General features: G+C 35.0%; 1 protein-coding gene and 1 long non-coding RNA gene across 2 annotated transcripts; both read right to left on the bottom strand.

Moving 5' to 3' along the window:
* Positions 1-704: 704 nt before the first annotated feature.
* Positions 705-15,714, bottom strand: LOC131143521 (uncharacterized). Its single transcript, XR_009133520.1, has 3 exons — positions 15,650-15,714; positions 12,814-12,857; positions 705-1,036 (listed from the first exon to the last, which is right to left on the bottom strand). It is a non-coding gene; the product is annotated as an uncharacterized LOC131143521 (long non-coding RNA).
* On the bottom strand, positions 13,121-15,682 carry LOC131143520 (pentatricopeptide repeat-containing protein At5g40400). The gene has a single exon (XM_058091879.1). It carries the CDS (start codon positions 15,610-15,612, stop codon positions 13,672-13,674), a length of 1,941 nt encoding a protein of 646 aa, XP_057947862.1. The 5' UTR covers positions 15,613-15,682; the 3' UTR covers positions 13,121-13,671.
* Positions 15,715-23,400: the final 7,686 nt, after the last annotated feature.

The raw sequence follows: 23,400 nt of genomic DNA, 5'->3' as shown, positions 1-23,400 counted from the left end.
ATCAAGCAAGGGGCTTATATCCAAATCTTGTGAAATTATTTTATGCCAATATGATAAAGGGAGAAACTTTGATTTCTACTTAGATTATAGATAAATCAATTGCTCAAACTCCACAAACTTTACCTACCAGATTTAGAATCCAAAACGGAGATTTTGAATGTACATTGATTAGTTCATCTTGGATAATGGAACAAGGATTTACTCCTAAGGAATTTTTACTGTTGATTATGTCTGAAACTCCTATGTATTTTGGTCATCCTCCACTGTATCATCAACTGAACCTTTAAGCTCAAATTCTACAGACACTCATCACATATAATATATTGCCTAGGGTAGGGTCACATAACCACATTTTCTACCTGGATTGTTTTGTGATGTGGTGTCTGTTAAAGGGCAAGAAGCTTGATTTGCTCAGTTTGATGTTGAAATGGACGATTTCATGAGAAAAGGCTAGAGGAGTCATTATTCCATATAGAGGAAGACTTAATCAATTTTTTTATAATCTATGCCTTACTACACCATCTACCTTATTCATCAAAAGAACCCATTACGATATGTTTTCTTCTACTAAACAAATGGGTTACATTAAATATGAAGGACATGGATGGTTGCCCAAGGGTGATAGAGGATGCAAACAAGCTCCAGAACTTGAACAGGCTCCTGCACCCCAACAAAATGTGTAATGACCTGCTTAACTTACCATATAATTAATCACATTTAATATTCTGATACCATTAACTCAACATATAATAAAGTCAACTTGAACCCATGGGAAACAGGAACACACCTGTCATACACAGCGGAAACCTAAGCAGCAATAAGTATAAATTACAATCACCAAACCACAAAATACACTATACCATAGTTACCTACTTTCATCATAATACTGTGTTTATATACAATCCCCAAAACATCAAAAGATATACATTAGATCTTACAACAAAATCTGTTGATCCTAGTTCAAAAAATTACCCACCTAGCGGGGTAGCAGAACTATCTCAACGGCGGCCTCGGTCCACTGGTCTTTTTGGGTTCCCTGAAATGATTTAAGCTAGGGTGAGACACCTCTCAGTAAGGAAAATAAACTAAATACAGCTATATGGCAACATAAATATTTAGTGCTCTAGTAAATGTACAGTACATATCACATACTTGAAAACACTGATCATATCATAGCTGAGTAAACATATAATTTCATAATTCTACTAGATCGTACTGTTCATAAATTGTCTGATATAACTAGTAAATCTGAAATTTACCCAGGATGTATAGTCAGCTGATGTCATGTATTACCTCCCATAACGGGTTGTCTAACTCGAAGGCGAGACTCGACAATGGCTGACCGACCACTGTCGAGTCAAAAACGTCTAAAAGTACAATGCGTCCGCCACACCCTAGTCCAGAGTACTAGATGAACGTCTACAACTCTATACTGAAAGTCACATCGACTATCCATCTCCCACCCCTTCTACTTGTAAGAGCAGTTAGCACAAGTCTGAACTAAACTGAACTGAACTGTATAGCTACGGTACTGTGCTCCTAAAACTGATCTGAACTATCATCCGGATATCAATAACATATAATACATGATAATATACTATTTAACGTAAATAGATTGATAGCATTTTCTGATTTCTATAATAACATAAATAAATGCGATCTTGCGCCGATTACATTTATAACTGCGGCCTTGCACCGAAAACATTCATAACTGCGACCTTGCACCAAAAACATTCATAATTGCGGCCTTGTGCCGAAACATATATAATCCATGGCTTTGTGCCGAACATTTCATAGATACTGATCTGAATAAATATTTTATTTATCATGTATTCTAAAATCATAATGTACTGTATTATACTGTTATTCCTGAAATAATTACAAACATGTTTTTCCTGTAAACTTGATTTATCATAAAACAATTTAAGTAAAATAATATTCATGCCACACAATGCTGAATAAAACCATAAATTCCATTTTGAAATCATATTTCCTGTATAACAGTAGTATTTTCCCAAATATACATTTTCCCATTATGCTCATAAATAATACATGCTTCTTGAAAATTAATTTGCTAATAAGTAATAATAATTTTCATGACAAATAACTGCTTTAGTTTATCCCCTTACCTGACAACTGAAAAGTCCCTACTGTGACTAGTCCTACACCCGCATTGTTCCCTATTCAATAGCCCAAAAACGATATCTCCCTAAACAAAACTTTAGTATTTCTCCGTGTACAACATTTCTTATAACTATGGAAAAGTCAAATATTGAATAAAAAATCTTACCTTGAATTTGAGATGAAATCCAAGGCAACCCCACCGACGATCCACTCTAGCAGATTTGAAGAGAACTTTCCCAAGAGTGTCGTGGTGGCTTTAGATCGTCGAACCGGCAAGAATCCAACCCGAAATCTTAGAGAGAAGGGAAGAGGGATGAACAGGGTTTGTGTGTGGTTTCTGCAGAAAAAAATCAAGTTTAGGCTATTTATACACTGGCCTTCGTCGACGAGGTTAAGAAGGAAGTTTGTCGACGAATGCTTACTTTTCGTCGACGAAATTCAGAACTGAAATATAACCTCTCGGTATCTTCTCATCAACAAGACACGTGTTCCCGTGGACGAGATCCTATTTAAATTTGTAAATTTAACTCCTTTTTCTTTCCTCCTTCTATTATTAAATTATGATAATTATTCGGGTCTCTATATTCTCCCATCTTTATAAAAATTTCGTCCTTGAAATTTACTATTAATATGATTCATCATCCCTTAAAGATAAATGGTCTTCTTATTTTATTACTTACCCTCACTTATGGCGGAGGAATACCGTGATTACATTCCAAGTCTTGGGAGATTACATATATAAAATAAAATTTCCCCAAAACTAAAATATTTCTTACTAACTAAATTACTACAAACATTGCATAACTATTTATATTTTACCCGGTTATAACTGAATCTCTTGGAATAATTGTGGGTATTTCTGTCTCATCTATTCTTCGAGTTTTTAAGAAGTTTCTTCTATTGCGTGATTTCTCTACAAAACTTTTACCAGAGGAATCTTCTTATTACGCAATTCATGTTCTCTTCTATCCAGAATCGGTACTAGTACCTCCTCATTAACTAGTGAATCACTAAACTCTAATTCACCATAACTAATTACATGAGAAGGGTCTGATACGTATTTCTTCAACATGGAGACATGGAATACGTCGTGTATCCTGAATAACACCGGTAGTAAAGCTAACTTGTAGGCAACTAGCCCTACTTTCTCTAAAATCTCAAATGGACCAATAAACCTAGGGCTAAGTTTACCTTTCCTCCCAAATCTCATAACCCCTTTTAATGGAGCTATTTCAAAAACATATGAGTACCGATGTCAAACTCCAATTTCCTGCGGCAAATATCGGCATAACTCTTATGTCGGCTCTGAATTGCATTGATTCTATCTCTGATGAGCTGAACCTTATTACACGCTTGCTACACTAATTTAGGTCCCACAACTCGCCGCTCACTGATTTCGTCTCAATATAAAGAAGAACGACATCTCCTACCGTAAAGTACCTCAAATAGTGTCATGTCAATGCTAACCTGATAACTGTTATTATACACAAACTCCACTAGCGGCATGAACTAAATCCAGTTACCCCTAATGCAATGCCGACAGCAGCCCTGAAACAAAATCCATAGATATGTGATCTCATTTCCATTATGGGATATAAAGTGGCTGCAACTGACCTACCGACGTCTGGTGCTCAACTTTTACCTACTGGCACGTCAAACACTGTGCTACATATTCGGCAATCTCTTTCTTCATACCACTCCACCAATACGACTCTCGCAGATCCCTATACATTTTCGTATTGTTAGGATGAACTATGTACAAAGATCTGTGAGCCTCCTCTAGAATGGAATTCCTGATATCAGCATCAGTAGAAACACATAATCTAGAATAGAACCGCAAAGCTCCGTCATCTGTAATACAAAATTTCTCTTCCTAAGCACTTTGTACTCTGACCATTGTTCTGCTAATTTTGGATCTTCCTTCTGGGCAACTTTAATCCTTTCCTGCAGAGTAGGTTGCACCACTAAACTGGCAATACATGTCTGAGGGTCACTTTTAACAATTTAATGTCAAGTCTCTCCAGATCCATCATAATCGGATACTAAATCTCCATAGCTACTAACGCTGATCCCACAGACTTCCTGCTTAGTGCATCAGCTACCACGTTTTCTTTTCCTGGGTGATAACTGATAGTATAATCAAAATCTTTAATAAGCTTCAACCATCTTCTCTGCCTCATATTCAATTCCTTCTGAGTGAAGAAGTACTTTAAACTCTTATGGTCAGAGAAGATTTCACATTGCCCGCCATACAAGTAATGCCTTCAAATCTTCAATGCATGTACTACTGTAGTCAATTCAAGATCATGGGTAGGGTAGTTCTTCTCATACTCTTTCAGCCACCTAGAAGCATACGCTACCACCCTACCATACTGCATCAATACACAATCAAGTCCCTTCAAGGACGCGTCACTGTAGATAACATAACCCTCACCCCCTGATGGGATGATCAGCATTGGTGCTATAACTAGCCTTTACTTCAATTCCTGAAAATTCTACTCATAGCTGTCATTCCATTCAAATCTGACGTTCTTTCTAGTCAGTCACGTCAGAGGCCTTGATAATGCTGAGAATCCCTCAACAAAACGACAGTAATACCCAGCTAGCCCCAAGAAACTCCTGATCTCTTAGACGTTCCTCGGTCTAGTCCAATTCATTACCGTACCAATTTTACTAGGATTCACAAAAATTTCATCTCCTGAGATTACGTGTCCCAAAAACACAACCTTCTCGAGTCAAAACTCACATTTGCTGAACTTGGCGTATAACTTCTTTTTCCTGAGCGTCTCTAAAACCTGCCTCAAATGCATCTCATGCTCGTCATAGCTCCTTGAATAAACCAGTACATCATCAATAAAAATAACAACAAAATTATCTAAATATTGGTGGAAGATTCTATTCATCAAATCCATGAATATTGTTAGATCATTCGTCGGACCAAACGACATAACAAGGAATTCATAATGTCCATATCAAGTCCTAAAAGCTGTTTTCGAGACGTCTTCTGCCTTTACCTTCATTTGATGGTAGCTTGATCTGAGGTCGATTTTAGAATATACCCGTATACCCTGAAGCTGATCAAATAAATTATCTATATGTGATTTTTGTGAAAAATAATTAAATTATTAGAAACTTTTAATGACGATTTTACAGCCGCCACTGTAAAATCGTTAGTAAAAGTTAGGCAATAGTGATTGCTCTAGAACCATCACTAAAAGTGTCCCAATAGGGACGATAGCTAATTGTCACTAAAAGTATGGCAAAAAAGACGGTTGCAAACCATCGCTGAAAGAAGGACAATAGTGATAGTTGCGAACCGTCACTATAAGTTGACAATAGTGACGGTTTCATAACCGTCACTAATAGCATATCTTTAGTGACGATTTTCAGCCCAAAAATAGTATTAGCTATAGCGACGGTATTACATTTTTTACTAACGGTCTGTTTTTGTCACTAATAGTCCATTAGTAATGATGATTTCTAAAATCGTCACTAATTGTCAATTGAGACTGTCGTTATAGTCACCAATCCATAAGCGTCACTAAGTCGTCACTAATAATTAATAGGGATTATTAATGATGGTTTAAAATCGCCACAAAAAAATCTTCTTTTTTTAGTGATTTAGATTGTGTGGATTTTGATAAATTTTCTAAATACAATTTTATATTGCATTTTATTCATTTTTACATGAATCTTAATCAAAGATTTGACCCAAACATTGAGTAATACTAATTTCCAAAGCAATGGTCACCACAAATTTAAGTAAAATTACACTATTCCCACATGCCACCTTCGAAACCGCCGTCGCAAAATCTTTATTATCCACTGTCTGCCCAGTCGGGTACATTTTCTCCGCGTTCAGATGATTTCTCAGATCCACTTTGTAGAAGAGAATGAGTCCAAGGTCGAAGAATGCCAGTGGCGACAGCCCTAAGTCCCTGCCGTGGTCGGTTCACTCGTGGTCCCAGAGCTTTCGATTTGTTTTGGTTCCGTAGCTTGCCTAGTCGTCCTTCGTCTTGTTCTCTGTCTCGGTCAGGAAGGTATTCCAGTCCACAAAAGCAGGTCTAGGGAGAGTCCCGATAAAGGGGTCAGGTGCCATGGACGGAGAATCAATTCGGAGGAGTGTTGTGCTTGCACTTGGTTTTACCGTTGCAGAGTGAGATTGGCCAAGAAATGGCGAGTTTCAAGAGTTTCTGATTATTGCCATCGGCAATGGGGTGTCGTGGGGAAGCAAACGAACAGAGTAGGGAGAGAGTGAAGAAAGTTGAGAATAGTAATGGCGACATCTTCAACAACATCTATTGAACTGTGGTGTGGGATATAGTTCGTGGATGTTGTTTTGCTTATATAGCAGGGAATCCTGAATAATACACACACACACACACACATCCACTACGTGTATAGTTCCTGCTTAAGTGCTACTGGCCGCTAGGAGCTTCAGATTAAGTATAATATTTTGCTCCGAGATTGGGGGACGGCCATGCGACCCATGGACATAGCCCCATTAGTTTGTAAGCAAGGACAAATTAGGGTTGTTGAGATCGTATATATGCCAGACCATTTTTAAGACCAGGTAACCAATAGGCTAGGAAGAGTACATTACTTCAGTGGAATCTAGATTATGGTCCTTGAGGGCGTTTTAGATAGTAAATTCAAGACTCGTGATTAAATTTTTTGTGCAGAGTAGCCTGAATGTCAATGCGCAGTGAAAACCAACAAATCAAATTCAAAACAAGCAATGCAAGCAACCAACGATGAATATACGGAAACAATCAATCACAAAGAGAATGAAATAAAGCAATAAGAACACATGATACAAGAAATTATGTGGTTCGACAATGTGCCTACGTCCATGGGATCAAGCGGCTGATTTTCACTATCAAATCGTCAAAAGCATACATCAAGGGTTACAAAATAATGTTTATATTCTAACCCTATGCGTACAGAAGACTTATTATACATCTAAAACACTTCTGTAGCAAATCTCAAAGGAAAATCCTCCAAATCTCTCAATCTACTGATTTCCCGATTCAAAATCTATGATCTGCGCTGAACAAAGCTGTCAATAGTTTAGTACCGAGAGTTGTTCCCCTGCAGACTAAAATCGTCGACGGTTATCTCTCGAGACCAAAACCGTCAATCATACCATCGACCAAACAGTCGACGCTTTCTTCCTGCAGCCCAGCTTCCTTATTCTTTGCTTTACCATGCTTTTTCGTTACATGCATTTCACTCAATATGAACCACATATCCCACAAAATTATTAAGATTCAAGTCTACTGAATTTTAACACTTTTCATTTGAGATAATATATTAATATTTAAGTGAAAAAAAGTAAGGGGCAGATCCATTATCCCGTGAACCAATCGAGTGTCCAAAGAGTTTGGGATATCATTGTGCACAAAAAGAATATATAGATCAGCAGAACTTTCATTAAGGTGACAGACAATGGGGGAAGGAGTTTCTTCCCATCTTCCCATACAAATAGTATTTGAAAACATCATAGAGAGAAAACACCATCAACCCAATTAAAAATCCAGGGCAAGGGACCCAACCGAGCCTAGCACAATCCAAGGAAACACGAAAATTTCAGACAATGCTTTATTGAATTTGAAACAAACCCAGATAATTTTTTTGACTTGATGCAGAGCCCAAGTAGACTGCCAATGCCTTGCGGATTCTTCTGGGGCAAACTGTCGAACACCTACCAAGGCCCCCGTCCAAGAACGTTTATAAATGAAACTGACATTTGAAATAAAAAATTATATAATAGTAGTGTAGGTTCATTTATAAATCTCCAGGGGGGGCAGTCGTGTTAATTTTGATAAAATATTCATGTAGACTCGACTTCCAAAACCACCTTAATTGATTGATTTGGGCAACTTTAGATGTACAGGCACGTAGACTTGATTTCTGTGTCCTGTGTCTACTAATTGCCACCTAATTTTTTATGTCAAATGAAGGTGATCATATGTTCAGATCTAAAGGTTATAATTACAAGTTTTAACTCAAATAAAATGTCAAATTGGGTGGTAGGCGAAACTTAAATGGAAGCTATTAAGCAAGAGCATGATGGGTTAAATTAATTGAAAATGTAATTTCAAGTTTCAAAAAATCTAAAAATACTTTAAGTTGTATCATTGAACCCATGTTTCTTTTTCTTTTTTTTTTTAGATTACGTACCGGGTATCCACGCGTCCGTTTTACAGTCCACATGACTAATCCTGCGCCCCTTGAAGTTGACCCCATAACTCCCAAGGGAGGGTAAATTCAGGAGTCCAATGGCGAAAATGAGCCCGAGAGGGTTTGAACACCTGACCTCGTGAAAGGCACTCTCACAGCCCGCACTACCACCTGAACCACACCCTGGGGGTATTGAACACATGTTTCTTGATCTAATTGACCTTAGCATAACATTAAGTTGTCACTTGATCCCTAAGATGCCAAAATGTTGATCATGCATGTATTTTGAAATTTAAAATTTAAAGTTATATCAATTGTTGATTTTTTAAGTCCGATATCTGTTTTGATGTTGACAAACACAAGTGTTTCTTATATGTATGTTTAAGTGCTGAACAGATATAATTCATGTCACACATAAGATCAAGAGGACATAAGAGCTAATACAGGACTTAAAGCTCAAATATGGCATATTTCATGAAGTCAAAGAGTAAAGGAGAAAGAAGAAAACATAATGCTTTATTTGTATTGCATTTATTTTTATATTTTGATTTGTAATAAATGCATGCATCTACATAATATGATTTGTATGCTCGGGATACTTTAGATTGATCATAGGGAACCGAATGACCTTAGGGCATCCTTCGATCAACCGAAGTCGACCGACTTTAGATTTTTTAGGCGTACTTGAAAAGGCCTTAGAAAAGACCCTATGTCCTTATACTATGACTTAGGAAAGTCCCCATTTTCATATATGCTTTTAGGGGAAATCATTTTTTTTAAAGACAAGACTTAGATGTTAAAATGATAGAGATTTGGACGATCGAACATTAGCGTTGAAAATGCATCGATCGACCGAACATAAGAAAAGTAAAAAAGTTGACTTGATTTTGGGCGATCGAATCAAAATGAACTGAATGTCCTCGGTCGACCGAACTCAAATCCTGACTTTTTCCAATGTCCTCGAGCGACCGAACTTAGGTTTAGGCGACCGAATCTTGGACATTTTGAAAATCAACTTGTTTAACCACCCGAACCATTTTTCAAGCACCTAAAGTTCAAAATTACCTTTTTCTCATGTGTCTGTCTCTCAGGTTGGCGTATTTTTACCGCGAGTTATTAAGGGTTAAACAGGGTTAGTTTTTATTAAACATAATTAAACAATTCCAAAAATTCTCATTATGTCCCCAACAGTCATATTTTGTTGAAAAATTATAAATACTTCCTCATTTGCTTTGATTAGTAACTTCGATTAGCAAATAATTTTCTCTCAAATATTTTTATTCTCTTGCTAATCAAAGTTCTCCCACTTATATTTTTATTACAAAATCATTATTGGGATAAAATTTTATACTCTCCAAACTCTCTTTATTATTCTTTAGAAAATCTTTTGAAAGAGGGCATTATTTTGTTTAGGCATTTTGTGTTTCAAAATCACTTTCTCTCAAGCCTACACTTTTAATAAACAATCTTTGAGAATAAGATTAAAGGTTCTTCACATTGTTTTTGCTTTGATAAATATTTTTGTGGAGAAATTTTTATTGGGGTTTAAATTTTTGTTGTGCATATCATATACATTATTTTTCAAAGGTTGAAAATATGTTTTTGAGAAAAGCACCCTTACTCTACTGAGCACATTTCATATCATTAGAGAATGCATTTTATGAGCTTAAATGTTGTACATCTCTACTTGTATTTAGAAGCATTTTAACATGTACAAAAATATTCTTCATATACTGGTTGGATTTAACCCGGAATTGAATTGAGGAGTCTCAATCCCTTAAGTGAGATCGGTTGGGTTCAACCCAGAATTGAGTTGGGTAGACTCAACCCCATAAGTGAGACCGGTTCAGTTCAGCTCAAAAATTGAACTGAGGTTTTCCTCACCTGTAAGGAGAAGATGTAAACGGCTTCTGTTCCGCCCGTTTAAGTGAGCAGTGCTAGTGCTTGGGGGGTATACCTAAGGCAGAGACGTAGGCTAATTTGACCGAACCTCGACAACAAATATTTTGTGTCGCTCTCTCCTTATTTCATTTAAATTACTGTACTTTAAATTCAATATGTATATGCCTATTTATTTATTGTTATATTATTTGCGTGCAGACCTTTATTTTAAATGAGATATATTACACACGTGTATGTCTGCACTCACAGTTCAATTATTTTACATACATGTTTGCATTATAAATGAGATATGATTTGTGGTGAATCGGAAAAATGCTTAATTAGCCAAAAAGTTTTTAAAACTCAATTCACCCCCCCCCCCCTTTCTTCTCTTGGGATCACACCATTTCCAACACCGATCTCCATAAATTCAAATTCATCACAACTTCAAGTTCCAAGATATAAAGCACATGTGTGTGGGTTTATGAACAAAAACTTAGAATAATTTTAATTTTAATTAATGAAAAAAATAATAATATGAGGTTGATCAATTTCATAAAAACTAGTGAAATATGGTGATAAAATGTTCTCAAAGTCCTCTCAATCATTTTTCAAGGAATCTATACTATTATATAAAGATGAAAAAAAAAAAAAATATATATATATATATATATATATATATATGCTAAGAAGCTACAAACTCCCAATCCTAATTTTTGTACATATTTTTAAAAAAAATTAAAAACTGACTAGTTTTAACTTTTTAAAAAAAAAAAATTGGTTGTTTAAATGTTCTCTTTTAAAAAAAATATTGATTTATGGGTTTTTGTTGGGATTTTTTTTTTTTTTTTTTTTTTTCCTCCAAACTAAACTTTGATTGGTTTGAAACTCACATTGGTTACCTCTCCTCCCTTGCATTAACCGATCTTTCTCGTCAACATGTCAACACTCCTGCCTTTGTCATTGGCACTATATACAACATGCTTTGGCATTAACATTGTATACAACATGTACTCAACTTCTTGATTCCCCTTTAACCATAACATACCCCATATGTGCTCAAACACCATATGACACTGAGACACTTGGCATATATCTAGGTTAACCATTCGACAATACTAATCAAAACCAGCTATTATAGTAACTCTATCAAAGACCATGCATGGCCCTAACAACGTCCGTCTTCGACTATGTCGAGTATTTTCTCAAACAACTTAGTATCTATATATGTGTCCTCTTCTTGACAACATAGAGTGTCAATTCATAATACCACAAGATAACCTACCATAATGCCCCCAATGCCTCTTCTTGGCTAGCCTCTAATGAATCTTTCCAAACAGGTAAGAAAATCTAGGAAGCGGTTTGGTGATCGAATCTCGTTGCATTTAAATATAATAAATTTCTATTTTTTAACAAAATAGTAGTTGTTTAATCTACCAGGTCATCCTGATGGCTAACAAACAACTATGACCCGCCATTGTGACTAACCTTTTACTTGTTTTAGTTCATTGACATTTTTGTTCACAGATTACCTATACATTGAATTAAATGACCATAATACAAGTAGCAATCCCTTAACAAAGAAAGATAAATGCCAACTAGTTATATGACATTACAATAAAACTTTGACCTAGATGGCAAGATTATGAAAAGGACTACACAATGTGTGTGACCGTATTGAAAGGATGTTGTTTAGTTTAATCTCCCATTTTCTTAGTGTTGCATGGGAAACCTATATTCCTTTATATCGAAATTCTTATTTACTTTACATGGGCTTCATATAAACACCATTCGAATGACATTTGCATAAAAAATTGAAAAAAGAGAAGTGTTGTAAACATTCTTTAAGTATACTTTAATATAAACAAAAATTCAAATCAATATATTATCAGTATACGCTCATGTAACATCTTCCTCTGCTTTGGACTTTCACGACGAACATGTGACTCAAGCGAAGCATGCACATGATGCCTATCTCATTAAATCCATATGCGACTAGGGTCAAGTGTTCACTCTGCATACAATGGTCCACTGTGCATGCTAATTATTTAAAATAATAATATTTTTTATTATAAATGCAACAATTAAAGTTTTATAAAAAGTCATGCTTAAATTTATTTTTTTTTCCCCTTTTCTTCTTTTTACAAAATAGGGCTAATTTGATCAAATTTTATTATCTTTCCATGTCAAGTTCAACTATATTTTATGGCTAATCCATAATATTATACACATGTATATATTATTTATAAACTTGAACATGGATATTTGGCCTAGTTTTTTTTTTCCTCTCTCTAAACCAGAGAAGGAGATGCTGAAGTTTGAAGCCTGCAGGCAGCTTAAAACACACCATAATTCAAATAGTTCCCTGCATCCATATGGACAATTTGCTTATGGACAGTGACTCAATACTACTACAGTAACACCCAAAAAAAATTTTGCAAAATCACCAATCAGAGATTTTATGTCAAGCACAAGCAAGGTACGCACAAAATACATATCATTTAAGAGCAAATCATTACTGTTGCATTCAAAAACATAAAGAAAGAACAAATATTCAATGAATCCAGAGAGTAATAATCAACATTGAATTAAAAGAAAAAGACAAAATCAAGAACACAGACATACCTATGTTGCAAATGCCGTTAAGACAACAAAATCTTCAAAATATCCTGTAATTTAAAGGTAGATAATAGCATTAATCCCACAACTTGCTGATAGACAACTCAAGTTAGTAGCATTCCAGCATAATGAAAACAATAAAATTAAAGACATCAAAACCAAACTTCAGATTTAAAGAAATTTCCGAAACAGAAACAACAAATAATGGAGCCTATGAAGCTTTGGGGTTGAAACATGAGCCAATGAATATCTATCTCAAGTCCAAAAAATGGATAGAACAAAATGCAAGCATAAAGGAAAAGAGGAACTCCGTGAAATTTGAATGTTTGATATGTATTTAATAGTGGTCCAGACAAGCTTCATCCAGACACTGAGAGAGACCCCCTCCAAACCCAAAAAAATTTTCTGAATAGGATTAGACCCTGAAGACTTGACTAGAGATCAGAGGATAGAAAACAAAAAGCAAAAAGAAAAAAAAAAAAAAAAAAATGATGTCCCTGTGCTCTTGCTATGAGAAGAATTTTAGGGCAGACAACATTGGGGATGACTAAACTTGCCATTGACCATGCTCCAACGTGCATTAGAGTAGAGGTTATAAACATATGGTCGCTGAGCAATTTTTTATAACACATCTCCTACAGATTCCTTGTCCCTCTTGTCTTTGCCAACCTGAAGTCCTTATCTTCTCTCATAAGTTCACAGGCAGGCAATCCATATCCTGCAATTCTGAACTCCAACTCAGATCAGGCCCAAGAAGCAACAAGCAGGCACTAGCCATCCCAGAGTGTGAACAGCTGCCAACACACAGTATTCCCCCATAAATGTCTCTCATGTACCTCCTACATATCATCATTCCTCAAGGGGCTAATGCTTCTCCATTCTTATTGTGTTCCATAATCCATTAATCATATTCCTGCATGTTAGGCTATTTGGCACAAAGCCCACTTTCAACATTCTATCCTGCAGCTCCATCGATTTAGCTATATCACCCTCCTCACAGAAAAACCCAACAAGTATATTGTAACTTTCAGTATCATAAATTTGAAATTCATGAGCAAAGAATATCAACAATGATTCTGCTTTATCAATATTCCGTTCTTGGCAGTAACCATTAATCAAAGCCCTGCAAATTTCCAAGTCAGGAAGCATACCAGATTCAACCATTTCTCGCATAAAAAATTCACCCTCCATACTTCTACTTAATCTACACAAGCAACTTATAAGAGCTCTATATACAAATAAACTGGGATTTATATTCTTAGCGGCCATCTCAGCTTTCAAGAGTAACGCATCTGGCACAAAATCGCATTTACAGAGAGATTCTATCAATCCATTATAGTTCTCCTCCGTAGGTTCATAGCAATCTTCAGACATTCTTCGCAGAAGATTCCTGGCAGCAAATGGCCGATTCTCTTGACAGAGAGCAACTATTAAATAATCATAAATATCCCGAGAGATTGAAACTCCAAATCTCCTGAGTTCCACAATGAAATTCAAAGATGAAAGCAATCTACCCTCCTTGGCATATGCTTCTACAAGCACCCGACAAGTGAAATAGTCGGGCAAAATCCCATTTTGTATCATGTGATGACACAATGACCTTGATTCTTGCACATTTCCTTCTTCACAGTACCCAAAAATAAGTGTGTTGTAACACAAAATATCTGGACTAAACCCTCTGTGAACCATTTGATGGAAGAACTGATGAGCCTCTCTCACCTTCCCTTCCTTACAAAGGCCATTCATTAATGACGTATAGGTCACCAGGTCCGGTGCCACACCCCTTCTGTACATGATCTTATATAAATAAAATGCATCATCCAACCTTCCTTTTCTACAAAAGCTATTAATCAGTGTATTGTATGTCACCACATCAGGCTCAAATCCTTCTTCTTCCATCTTCTCCAAAAATTCATTCATTTTATCCACACCTCCATTTTTGCAGAAAGCATGAGTCAAGATATTAAATGTGTGAGTATTAGGGGTAATCCCAACTTTACCCATTTTTTCGTAAACTTCCCAACACAGATGAATACAGTTCAATTTCAACAGCCCATTCAAAATTCGATTAAAGGCAACAACATTGGGGGCAAACCCAAGCTCGACCATCCTCCTAAAAGCTCGCAAACCTTCTCCAACCATGCCCTCCTTAACATAAGCCTTAATAAGCATATCAAAGACAACTGGATCCCAATTACACTCTTCAGAACACAAAACCAAAACTTGGAAAATATCTTCACTAGGGGAAGCATCTTGAACTAATTCTATCAATTCAGACAACAATTTCATTGCTTCGGATAACTTCCGAGACCAAGTCAAGATATGAACAACGATGCAGTAGTTCCGGGTGGTGTGCCTGAGACCCAAATCATTTTTTACCCAACTGAAGAAAGCCAAAGCTGAGGAGTGATCAGATTGGCACCTCAACAAAACCCTAGAAATTTCAGGCGGACCCAGATGAGGAAGAAGACCCTCTATATCTCTGCGAAGAAGGCTAAGCTGGGAATTGTGTTGTTTGAGGTTTGAGCAGATGATGCTGACTAGGTTGTTGGGATTGTGATTGTGAGGGAGAAAATGGTAAAATGGATTCGTGAGCGATTTGGTTTGATGATCTCCAATGGTTTGGAGAGGAGAAGAAGAAGAAGAAGAAGAAGAAGCAGAAGCAAAAGAAGAGAAAGTTGCTTTCAGTACATAATTTACGACAAAGAAAGATGCCCAAGATAGCTTTGTAAGGTAAGTCGGAATCGCAAGTTTGGTTGATTTTAAGAGGACTGACCTTACAGAATACGTCCATGCTCCATTCATCAGGAGCGAGCCCCAGGGAGAGAGAGAGAGAGTATACCAGTTTCCTTGGGCGCTTGAGCGGAAGGGAAACCTCTGCTAATATCAACGGAAACATATTTTGAGGATGCTGTCTTTTGACCTTTTTCCTTAATTGTGTTTTTTCTTTTATTAATGTTTTTGACATTTTTCCTTTAAAATTATTTTAGCCTCTTATTTTAACTCTAAGTAACACTTTAATTTTTTTTCATTTATTAACAATTATCTCTCTCGTTAGAAATTACAACAAAACTAAAAGTAGCCCGAAATCCACTAAGAAAAAAAAAAAAAAAAGGCATCATTTTAAGATTTTTTTCATTTTTTAATTCCTTTACGTTAATAAAATGTCATGAAAAAATATTTAAAAATTAATTTACACCTCCCGCATTTGTTACTTTTTGATTTCTCTTTATTTATTCACTGCAACAATAACGACAACAAAACCAAATCTTAAGTTTCACTAGGTGGGATCAGTAATATGAATCATTTTCCGTCAATTTAAGTGATCATAGACCATTTCTTTTAACAGATTCAAAGATATTAAATCTTTACTTACTATCTCCTTTTAAGTTATTTTAGGTCTACCTCTATCCCTTCTACTATCCCTCACGGTTTTGACTCACTCTTCCTCATTGTCGTATTATGTGGCCTACATTGCAAGTGTCCATACCATCTGAGTCGTCTCTCCCTTATCTTATCTTTTATAAGAGTTACATCTAAATTACTGTGAATATGTTTATTCCTTAACTTATATTTCAATGACATACCACTCATTGATCTAAACATTCTCATCTCGATAAATTTTACCTTTTGGTTATTCTTTTCCTTCGTTGCCCAATATTCTGATCCATATAGCAAAATTGTTCTTATAACTGTCTTATAAAACTTTTTTTAAAATTTTAAGGGTATTCTACGATCACAAAACACACTTGAAACACTGCTCCATTTTACCCAACCTACTTTAACTCTATGCATTACATCATATTTTATTTCTCCTTCTGCTTGCATAATAGATATAAGGTATAAATCTGCAAATGTTATTTATTTCTTCATCATCAAGTTTAACTTTGTTTCCAATATTCCTCCTACCATTACTAAAATTACATTTCATATATTTTGTCTTATTTTTACTTATCCTAAAGCCTTTAGATTCCAAAACTTCTCTCCCTAATTCTAACTCGGTCTGTACTCCATCCCTAGTTTCATCAATTAATAAAATATCATATGCAAACAAGATACACCATGGAACCTCTTTTTGAATACTCTTAATCAGTTGGTCCATCACTAAAGTAAAAAGATAAGGGCTCAAAGCAGATCCTTTCTTAGAACTGGAGGAGTCCAAAGGTGTACTTGATACACATGGGTGAGCACCAACTTGACCCAAAAGTTTAAGCTCATTGAGTCTTGGGCAACACCATGTATATAAGCACCCATCAAACACTCATTTTTTCAAATGTGGGACAAACTTCACAAGTGAAATTCTTAACAATTTTCCCCTCACTTGTGAGTTCCAATTGCTCCCCCTTGAACAGAAGTTCCACCACATGTGAGTTTCAACTGCTCCCCCTTGAACGGAAACCATCTCCCTTATAGGACAAATTCTCCAACAATTTGTTCAAGTGGGTCGTCTTACGTGTCTCGGATTGTATTCCAAATGGCACCTCCAAACCAATCCTACCTCCCACGTCTTGACCCAATTTGGATTCATCTTGGCAGCTTAGATGATCCTTCTTAGCCTCAGTCACACACTCTCATACCCAACATTATGAACCGTCTGCTCTGATATCACTTGTTAACACCGGAGGTGTCCAAAGGTGTGTTTGATACACATGGGTGAGCACCAACTTGACCCAAAAGCTTAAGCTCATTGGCTCTTAGGCTACACCATGTATATAAGCACCCATCAAACACTCACTTTTTCCAATGTGGCACAAACTTTACAAATGGAATTCTCAACATCCTTGATGTACAACTATGGTGATTGGAAATTCTCTAGTTTCTCCATTTATAGTCCTTACACTAGTCATTACTTCATCATACATATTCCTAATGACATCAGTATACCTACTACATACACCATTTTTTTCTAAAACCTATCATAGAACTTCCCTAGATATCCTATCATATGTTTTCTCTAAGTCAATAAATATCATATGCATGTTCTTCTTTTTTTCCCTAAATTCTCCCATTAATCTTCTTAAAAGATATATAGCTTCTGTAGCATATCTCCCAAGTATAAAACCAAATTGATTTTCTAAGACCTTCGTTTCTAATCTTAATCTTTGTTCAACTACCATTTCCCATAGCTTTATCATATGACTCATATGTTTAATTCCACAATATTTATTAAAATTTTGAATATCTCCTTTATTTTTGTATATAGGTATTAAAGTGTTTCTCCTCTATTCATCTGACATTTTCTTAGATTTTATAATTGTATTAAATAAATTAGTTAACCATATAATTTCGTTATCACCTAAGCAATCCAAACTTGAATTGGGATGTTATCTCGTCCTATAGTTTTCCCATTTTTCATCTTTTTTCGTACAAATTTAACTTCGTTAACTCTAATTTTGTGAATAAATCTCATATTTTTAGTCTTTTCCTCATTTGACAATTCTAAGTTTAAGCCTTCAATTTGGTTTTCATTTAACAACTTACTAAAGTAACTTCGACAACTTTCTTTAATGTTTTCGTTCTTAACCAAGACAATATCATCCTCACTTTTTATACATTTTACATTTCCTAAGTCCTTACTCTTCCTTTCTCTAGTCTTAGCAAGTTTAAATATATCTCCTTCTCTTTCTTTTGTATCTAACCTATCATACAAACTATTAAATGATCTGTATTTTAGCTTCACTAACGGCATTTTTTGCATTTTTTCTTACCTCCTTATACTTTTTAAAGTTATCCCTATTTCTATATTTTTGCCACGTATTATATCAAATTCTTTTTGTCTTTACAGCATTTTGTACATCTTTATCTTACCAGCAACTTTCTTTGCTATTCGAAATATTTTTCCCTTGATTCACTTAAAATCTCTTTTGCTATCTTTTTAATAGAACTAGCTAATCTACTCCAAAGAGTATCTGTATTCATCACATCCTCTAAAGTCCAATCCCCATCTTTGATCATTTTATCTTTAAATTTTATTATATTTTCTCCATTTAAGTTCCACCACCTTGTTCTCTTACACTAGTTTATTTTATCATTTTTCGTTCATTTTTTAATACATAGACCTAACATTGAGACTCTATATTGTGGGGTTAGGCTTTCATCTGAAATAGCTTTACAATCCTTAGATGATAAACGATCTACCATCCTAGTTAAAAAAAATCTATTTGACTTCTATTTTGTTCACTTTTAAAGGTTATTAAATATTCTTCTCTCTTCTTAAAACAAGTATTCATTATACTAAAATCATATGACATTGTGAAGTCCAAGATCATCTCCCCAAACTCATTTTTGTCTCCATGTTCATATACTCTATGTATTCTCTCATAATTTTTATTATCCCTTCCAAAGTGTCCATTCAAATCTCCTCCTATAAATATTTTCTCAATCGATATCTTCCAAAAATTGTCTCTTAAGATTTTCTACGAAGCCAACTTGAGAAGTATAAGCACTAAAGATATTTATTATCTCTTGTCTTAATACCATCTTGATTTTTTATAATTCTATCACCTACTCTATTTACATCAACAAAGCTATCTTTTAAGTTTTTGTTTATAATAATTCTTACTTCATTCTTATGTTTTTCTTTTCTAGTGTACCAAAGTTTAAATCCTGATTTATTAATTTTTCTAGCTTTCTCCCTCATCCACATAGTTTCTTGAAGGCAAATTATATTAATTCTTCTTCTAATCATTGTGTCAACAATTTCCATACTTTTACCCATAAATGTCAATATATTCCAAGTTGCTAACCTAATCTTAGTTTATTAAACTAACATCTTTCCCTGCCCACATCCAGAATGATGTAGTAGCCCTCGCATATTTGACACCGTACCCAGGCGCTGACATGGCGTGTCGCTTCAGGACAACAACCTAGCCCACCCTCACCAACTCTTCACTACACCCAGGTGGTACAAGTGCAACGCGTCGCTCGTAGGGGATGCCCTAGCAAATATTCGGTAAGGATTCATATTATAATAATATGACAAATTTTACGTTGGCTGTCAGCTACCTAATGCAACCCTCCTCCCTTACTCAAGCTTAGGACCAACTGTGTGTAAAAAAAAAATTAAGACATTAAGTGCATCACGGGCGGAGTTTGTTTTATTTATTCACTATTAAATTTTATTTGCAAGGAATCGTTTGCTATTGTCTTAAATAAAATAAAATTTAGAAAGTATGATAATTCCCAATTTAGCATTTAACATCCCCCCTCAAAACATTTTTAAAATAGTTTCCAATGGTGATTTATTAGCGAAACCTTGAACTTGCACCACATTGGCTCCTCTCTCTCTCTCTCTCTCTCTCTCTCTCTCTCTCTCTCTCTCTCTCTCCCCTACCAAGTACTACATTTTCATTTTATAGATTTTTAAAAATTAAAAAAAATAATAGAATTTAACATTGAAAATAGCTAAAATTCATATGTTGCTAAGAATTATAAGGCTGAATTGTGCTGTCACAAAATCTTTTCAAAAAAATAAATCTACTTTCATTTGGATCATTTAGTTTTGGTATTTGGACCTAAATTTTTTGACTCCTTGATACTCAATCTAATCCTCTTATTTGGTTTTTCACATTTAAATGCGCCTCTATAGTCCTATATTTAGTAATTCCTGAACTTTTTCTTCAGTTGTAACAAGAATCATCAAAATAAACAAGAATACTTTTTCTATGAAAAATACTCGATCTCATAGATACATATAAAATTCTGTAGAAAGTTGCATTAGACATAAGTCGTATATATGGCTTCGAGGGAAATCTTGCATATCTTTCGAGATCCACCCTACAACAAAAGATCAAGTTGCGAGTCTTTTTTTATAGAGATTTTTCAAAAATTTGTAACCATGAATTTATTCCTGTTTAAAGATCAGGTCGAATTAAAGTTAAATATAACAACTGCCCAACCAATCTTCTATAGGCGGAAGGATCCTCATATGAATCAAAATCTGAAGCAGTGAGTTTTAAATTTGAATCCATGGGAAAAGCTATTGGTTTTGCACCAAGAACTCTTGTTTGTTCAAGTATGTCAAAACAAATTTCCTTTGACAAACAAATATACCAGTTTTAGTTCTAGCGATCTCCAAACCGAGAAAGTATTTGAGTTCCCTAAAATCCTTAATTGTAAGTTTGTCATGGAGAAAAGATTTAAGCAATTGTATTTCAATTAAACTGTCATTGGCCAAAAGAATATCATCTACATAGACTAGTAAAGCTATGAAAGATGATTTAGATTTCTTGATAAACAAAGAACAATCAGAGGTACCTTGAGTAAAACCATAAGCAAGCAATGATGTGGACAATTTAGCAAACCATTGCCTAGATGCTTGCTTCAAACCATATAAACTCTTCAAAAGTTTACAAACTTTATTTTCTCCTTTGACAACCAAACTAGGGGGCAAGTCCATATAAACTTCTTCATGCAAGTCACCATGTAAGAATGCATTGTTAATATCCAACTAGTGAAGATGTCAATTTTTAATAGCAGCTATAGCAAGCAATAACCGAATAGAAGTTATTTTTGCTACAGGAGAAAAAGTGTCAAAGAAATCTAACCCTTCTTGTTGAGTGTAGCCTTTAGCTACTAATCTAGTTTTGTACCTCTCAATAGTTCCATCTGCCTTATACTTGATTTGAAATACCCACTTACAACCAATGGTCTGTTTATTTTTAGGAAGAGTAACAAGTTCCCAAGTCTTATTTAATTCTAAAGCATTTATTTCATTTTGCATTGCAGCTTGCCATTCAGGTATTTGAGCAGCCAATTTGTAAGTTTTGGGTTCTGTGGAGGCTGAAATAAAGACTAGAAAAGCTTTATGAGAAGGAGACAATCATTTTTCAAAAAGAAAATCAAATATGGGATATAAAATACCTTTATTAGGAGAACAATCAGCAATAGCAGATGAGAGAGTTGCAAGTGGAACCTAGGAAGTAGTACCACAATAAAAATCCTGCAAGTAGCTTGGTTTTCGTGTAATTCTTGAAGATTTTTTGAGTTGTGATAAAACAATATTAGGTATGGGATCATTGTTCAAAGATGTTTGATGATTGATGGTTGATTGTGGAGATGATGGAGGAGGTTGATTAGAAGAAATATCAGAAGAATGAAAATAGAAGTATGAGGTAGAAGTTGTTGGAGGGAATAAGAAGGTATGTGTTTTAGGATTAGATGGAAAAGCCTTGAAAGGAAATATATTTTCCGAAAAGACTACATTTCTCGAGATGAAAACCTTATTGGTATCAAGGTCCATTAATTTGTAGCATTTTATGTCAAAAGGATAACCCAAGAATAAACATTTGGTAGATCTTGGATCAAATTTATGTCTGAGTTGTGAGTGTTGATGCAAAACAAAGACAACAAACACTTTGAGGTGAAAAAGATTAGGAGGCTTATCAAAAAGCATTTCTAATGGTGTTTTGTTGTTAAGAAGAGGAGTTGGAATTCTGTTTATGATGTGAGCTGCAGTAATACACAATCACTCCAAAAGGTTAAAGGCACATTTGTTTGAAACGGTAAGGCCCTAGCAATGTTTAAAAAATGTTGGTATTTTCTTTCCATAACTCCATTTTGGTGTGGAGTTTCCACACAACTTCTTTGATGTATGATGTCATGGTCATTATAGAATTGAGTTAAAATAAATTCAGGACCATTATCTGATCTCACTATTTTAACAAGAACACTGAACTGAGTTACCGCCATTGTGCAAAAATTTTTAAGGACAGAAGGAACTTCAACTTTCATCTTGAGCATGTATACCCAAGTATAACATGTATAGTCATCAACTATAGTAAGAAAATACTTAAAATCAGAATAGGAAACAACATTGAATGGTCCCCATATATCACAATGGATCAAATCAAACTTGTTATTTGAACTGAACTGAGATACAGGAAATGAAAGCTTTCTTTGTTTTGCTAAATGACATACATCACAAACATGTGTGGTATTGAAAGATATGGATGACTCCAGCTGTTTAAGATAAGGTAACCTTGAGTTAGAAACATGGCCAATATCTAATTGAGTTTGGGTAATAGCTTAAGCTAGGGATGAAGAATGAAACTTGGTTTGACTGTGAGTAGCAGCCTTTGAAGGAACTTGAGATAGGTGGTACAGTCCATGTTTCTCAAATGCAATCTCAATCATCTTCTTTGTTGATTGGTCCTGTAGAAGGTAGTAGGAGTCCAAGAAAGAAACACAAATGTTAGATTGCTTTGTCAATTTAGAAACAGATAGTAAATTGAAAAAACTAGGAACACATAACACATCATGTAAAGATAGTATGTTTAAAATACAAATACTGCCAATGTGTGAAGTTGGAACAGAGTTTCCATTTGGCAAATTTATGTAAGTGTTGATTGGTGTAGGTGGAGAAGAATATAATAGTGGTGAACATATCATGTGGTATGTTGTACCTGTATCCAAAATCCATTAGTATACATTTTGTAGGGATGAAGAAGCATAATAGCAAAGATTTGAAGGGTTACCATAAAATTGAGAAGTAACTTTGGGTAGATATTAGAGATGAAGTAGAGTTTGCAAGTGCTAGCAATTTATTGAATTCCTTAAAAGTAAAAGAAAACTTTTGATCCTCGTTACTCTATT

Source organism: Malania oleifera, chromosome 11, assembly GCF_029873635.1.
Source record: "Malania oleifera isolate guangnan ecotype guangnan chromosome 11, ASM2987363v1, whole genome shotgun sequence".
Classification (NCBI taxonomy): domain Eukaryota; kingdom Viridiplantae; phylum Streptophyta; class Magnoliopsida; order Santalales; family Ximeniaceae; genus Malania; species Malania oleifera.
Note: the sequence above shows the minus strand (reverse complement) of the source record. Positions and strands in the feature narration are given on the sequence as shown.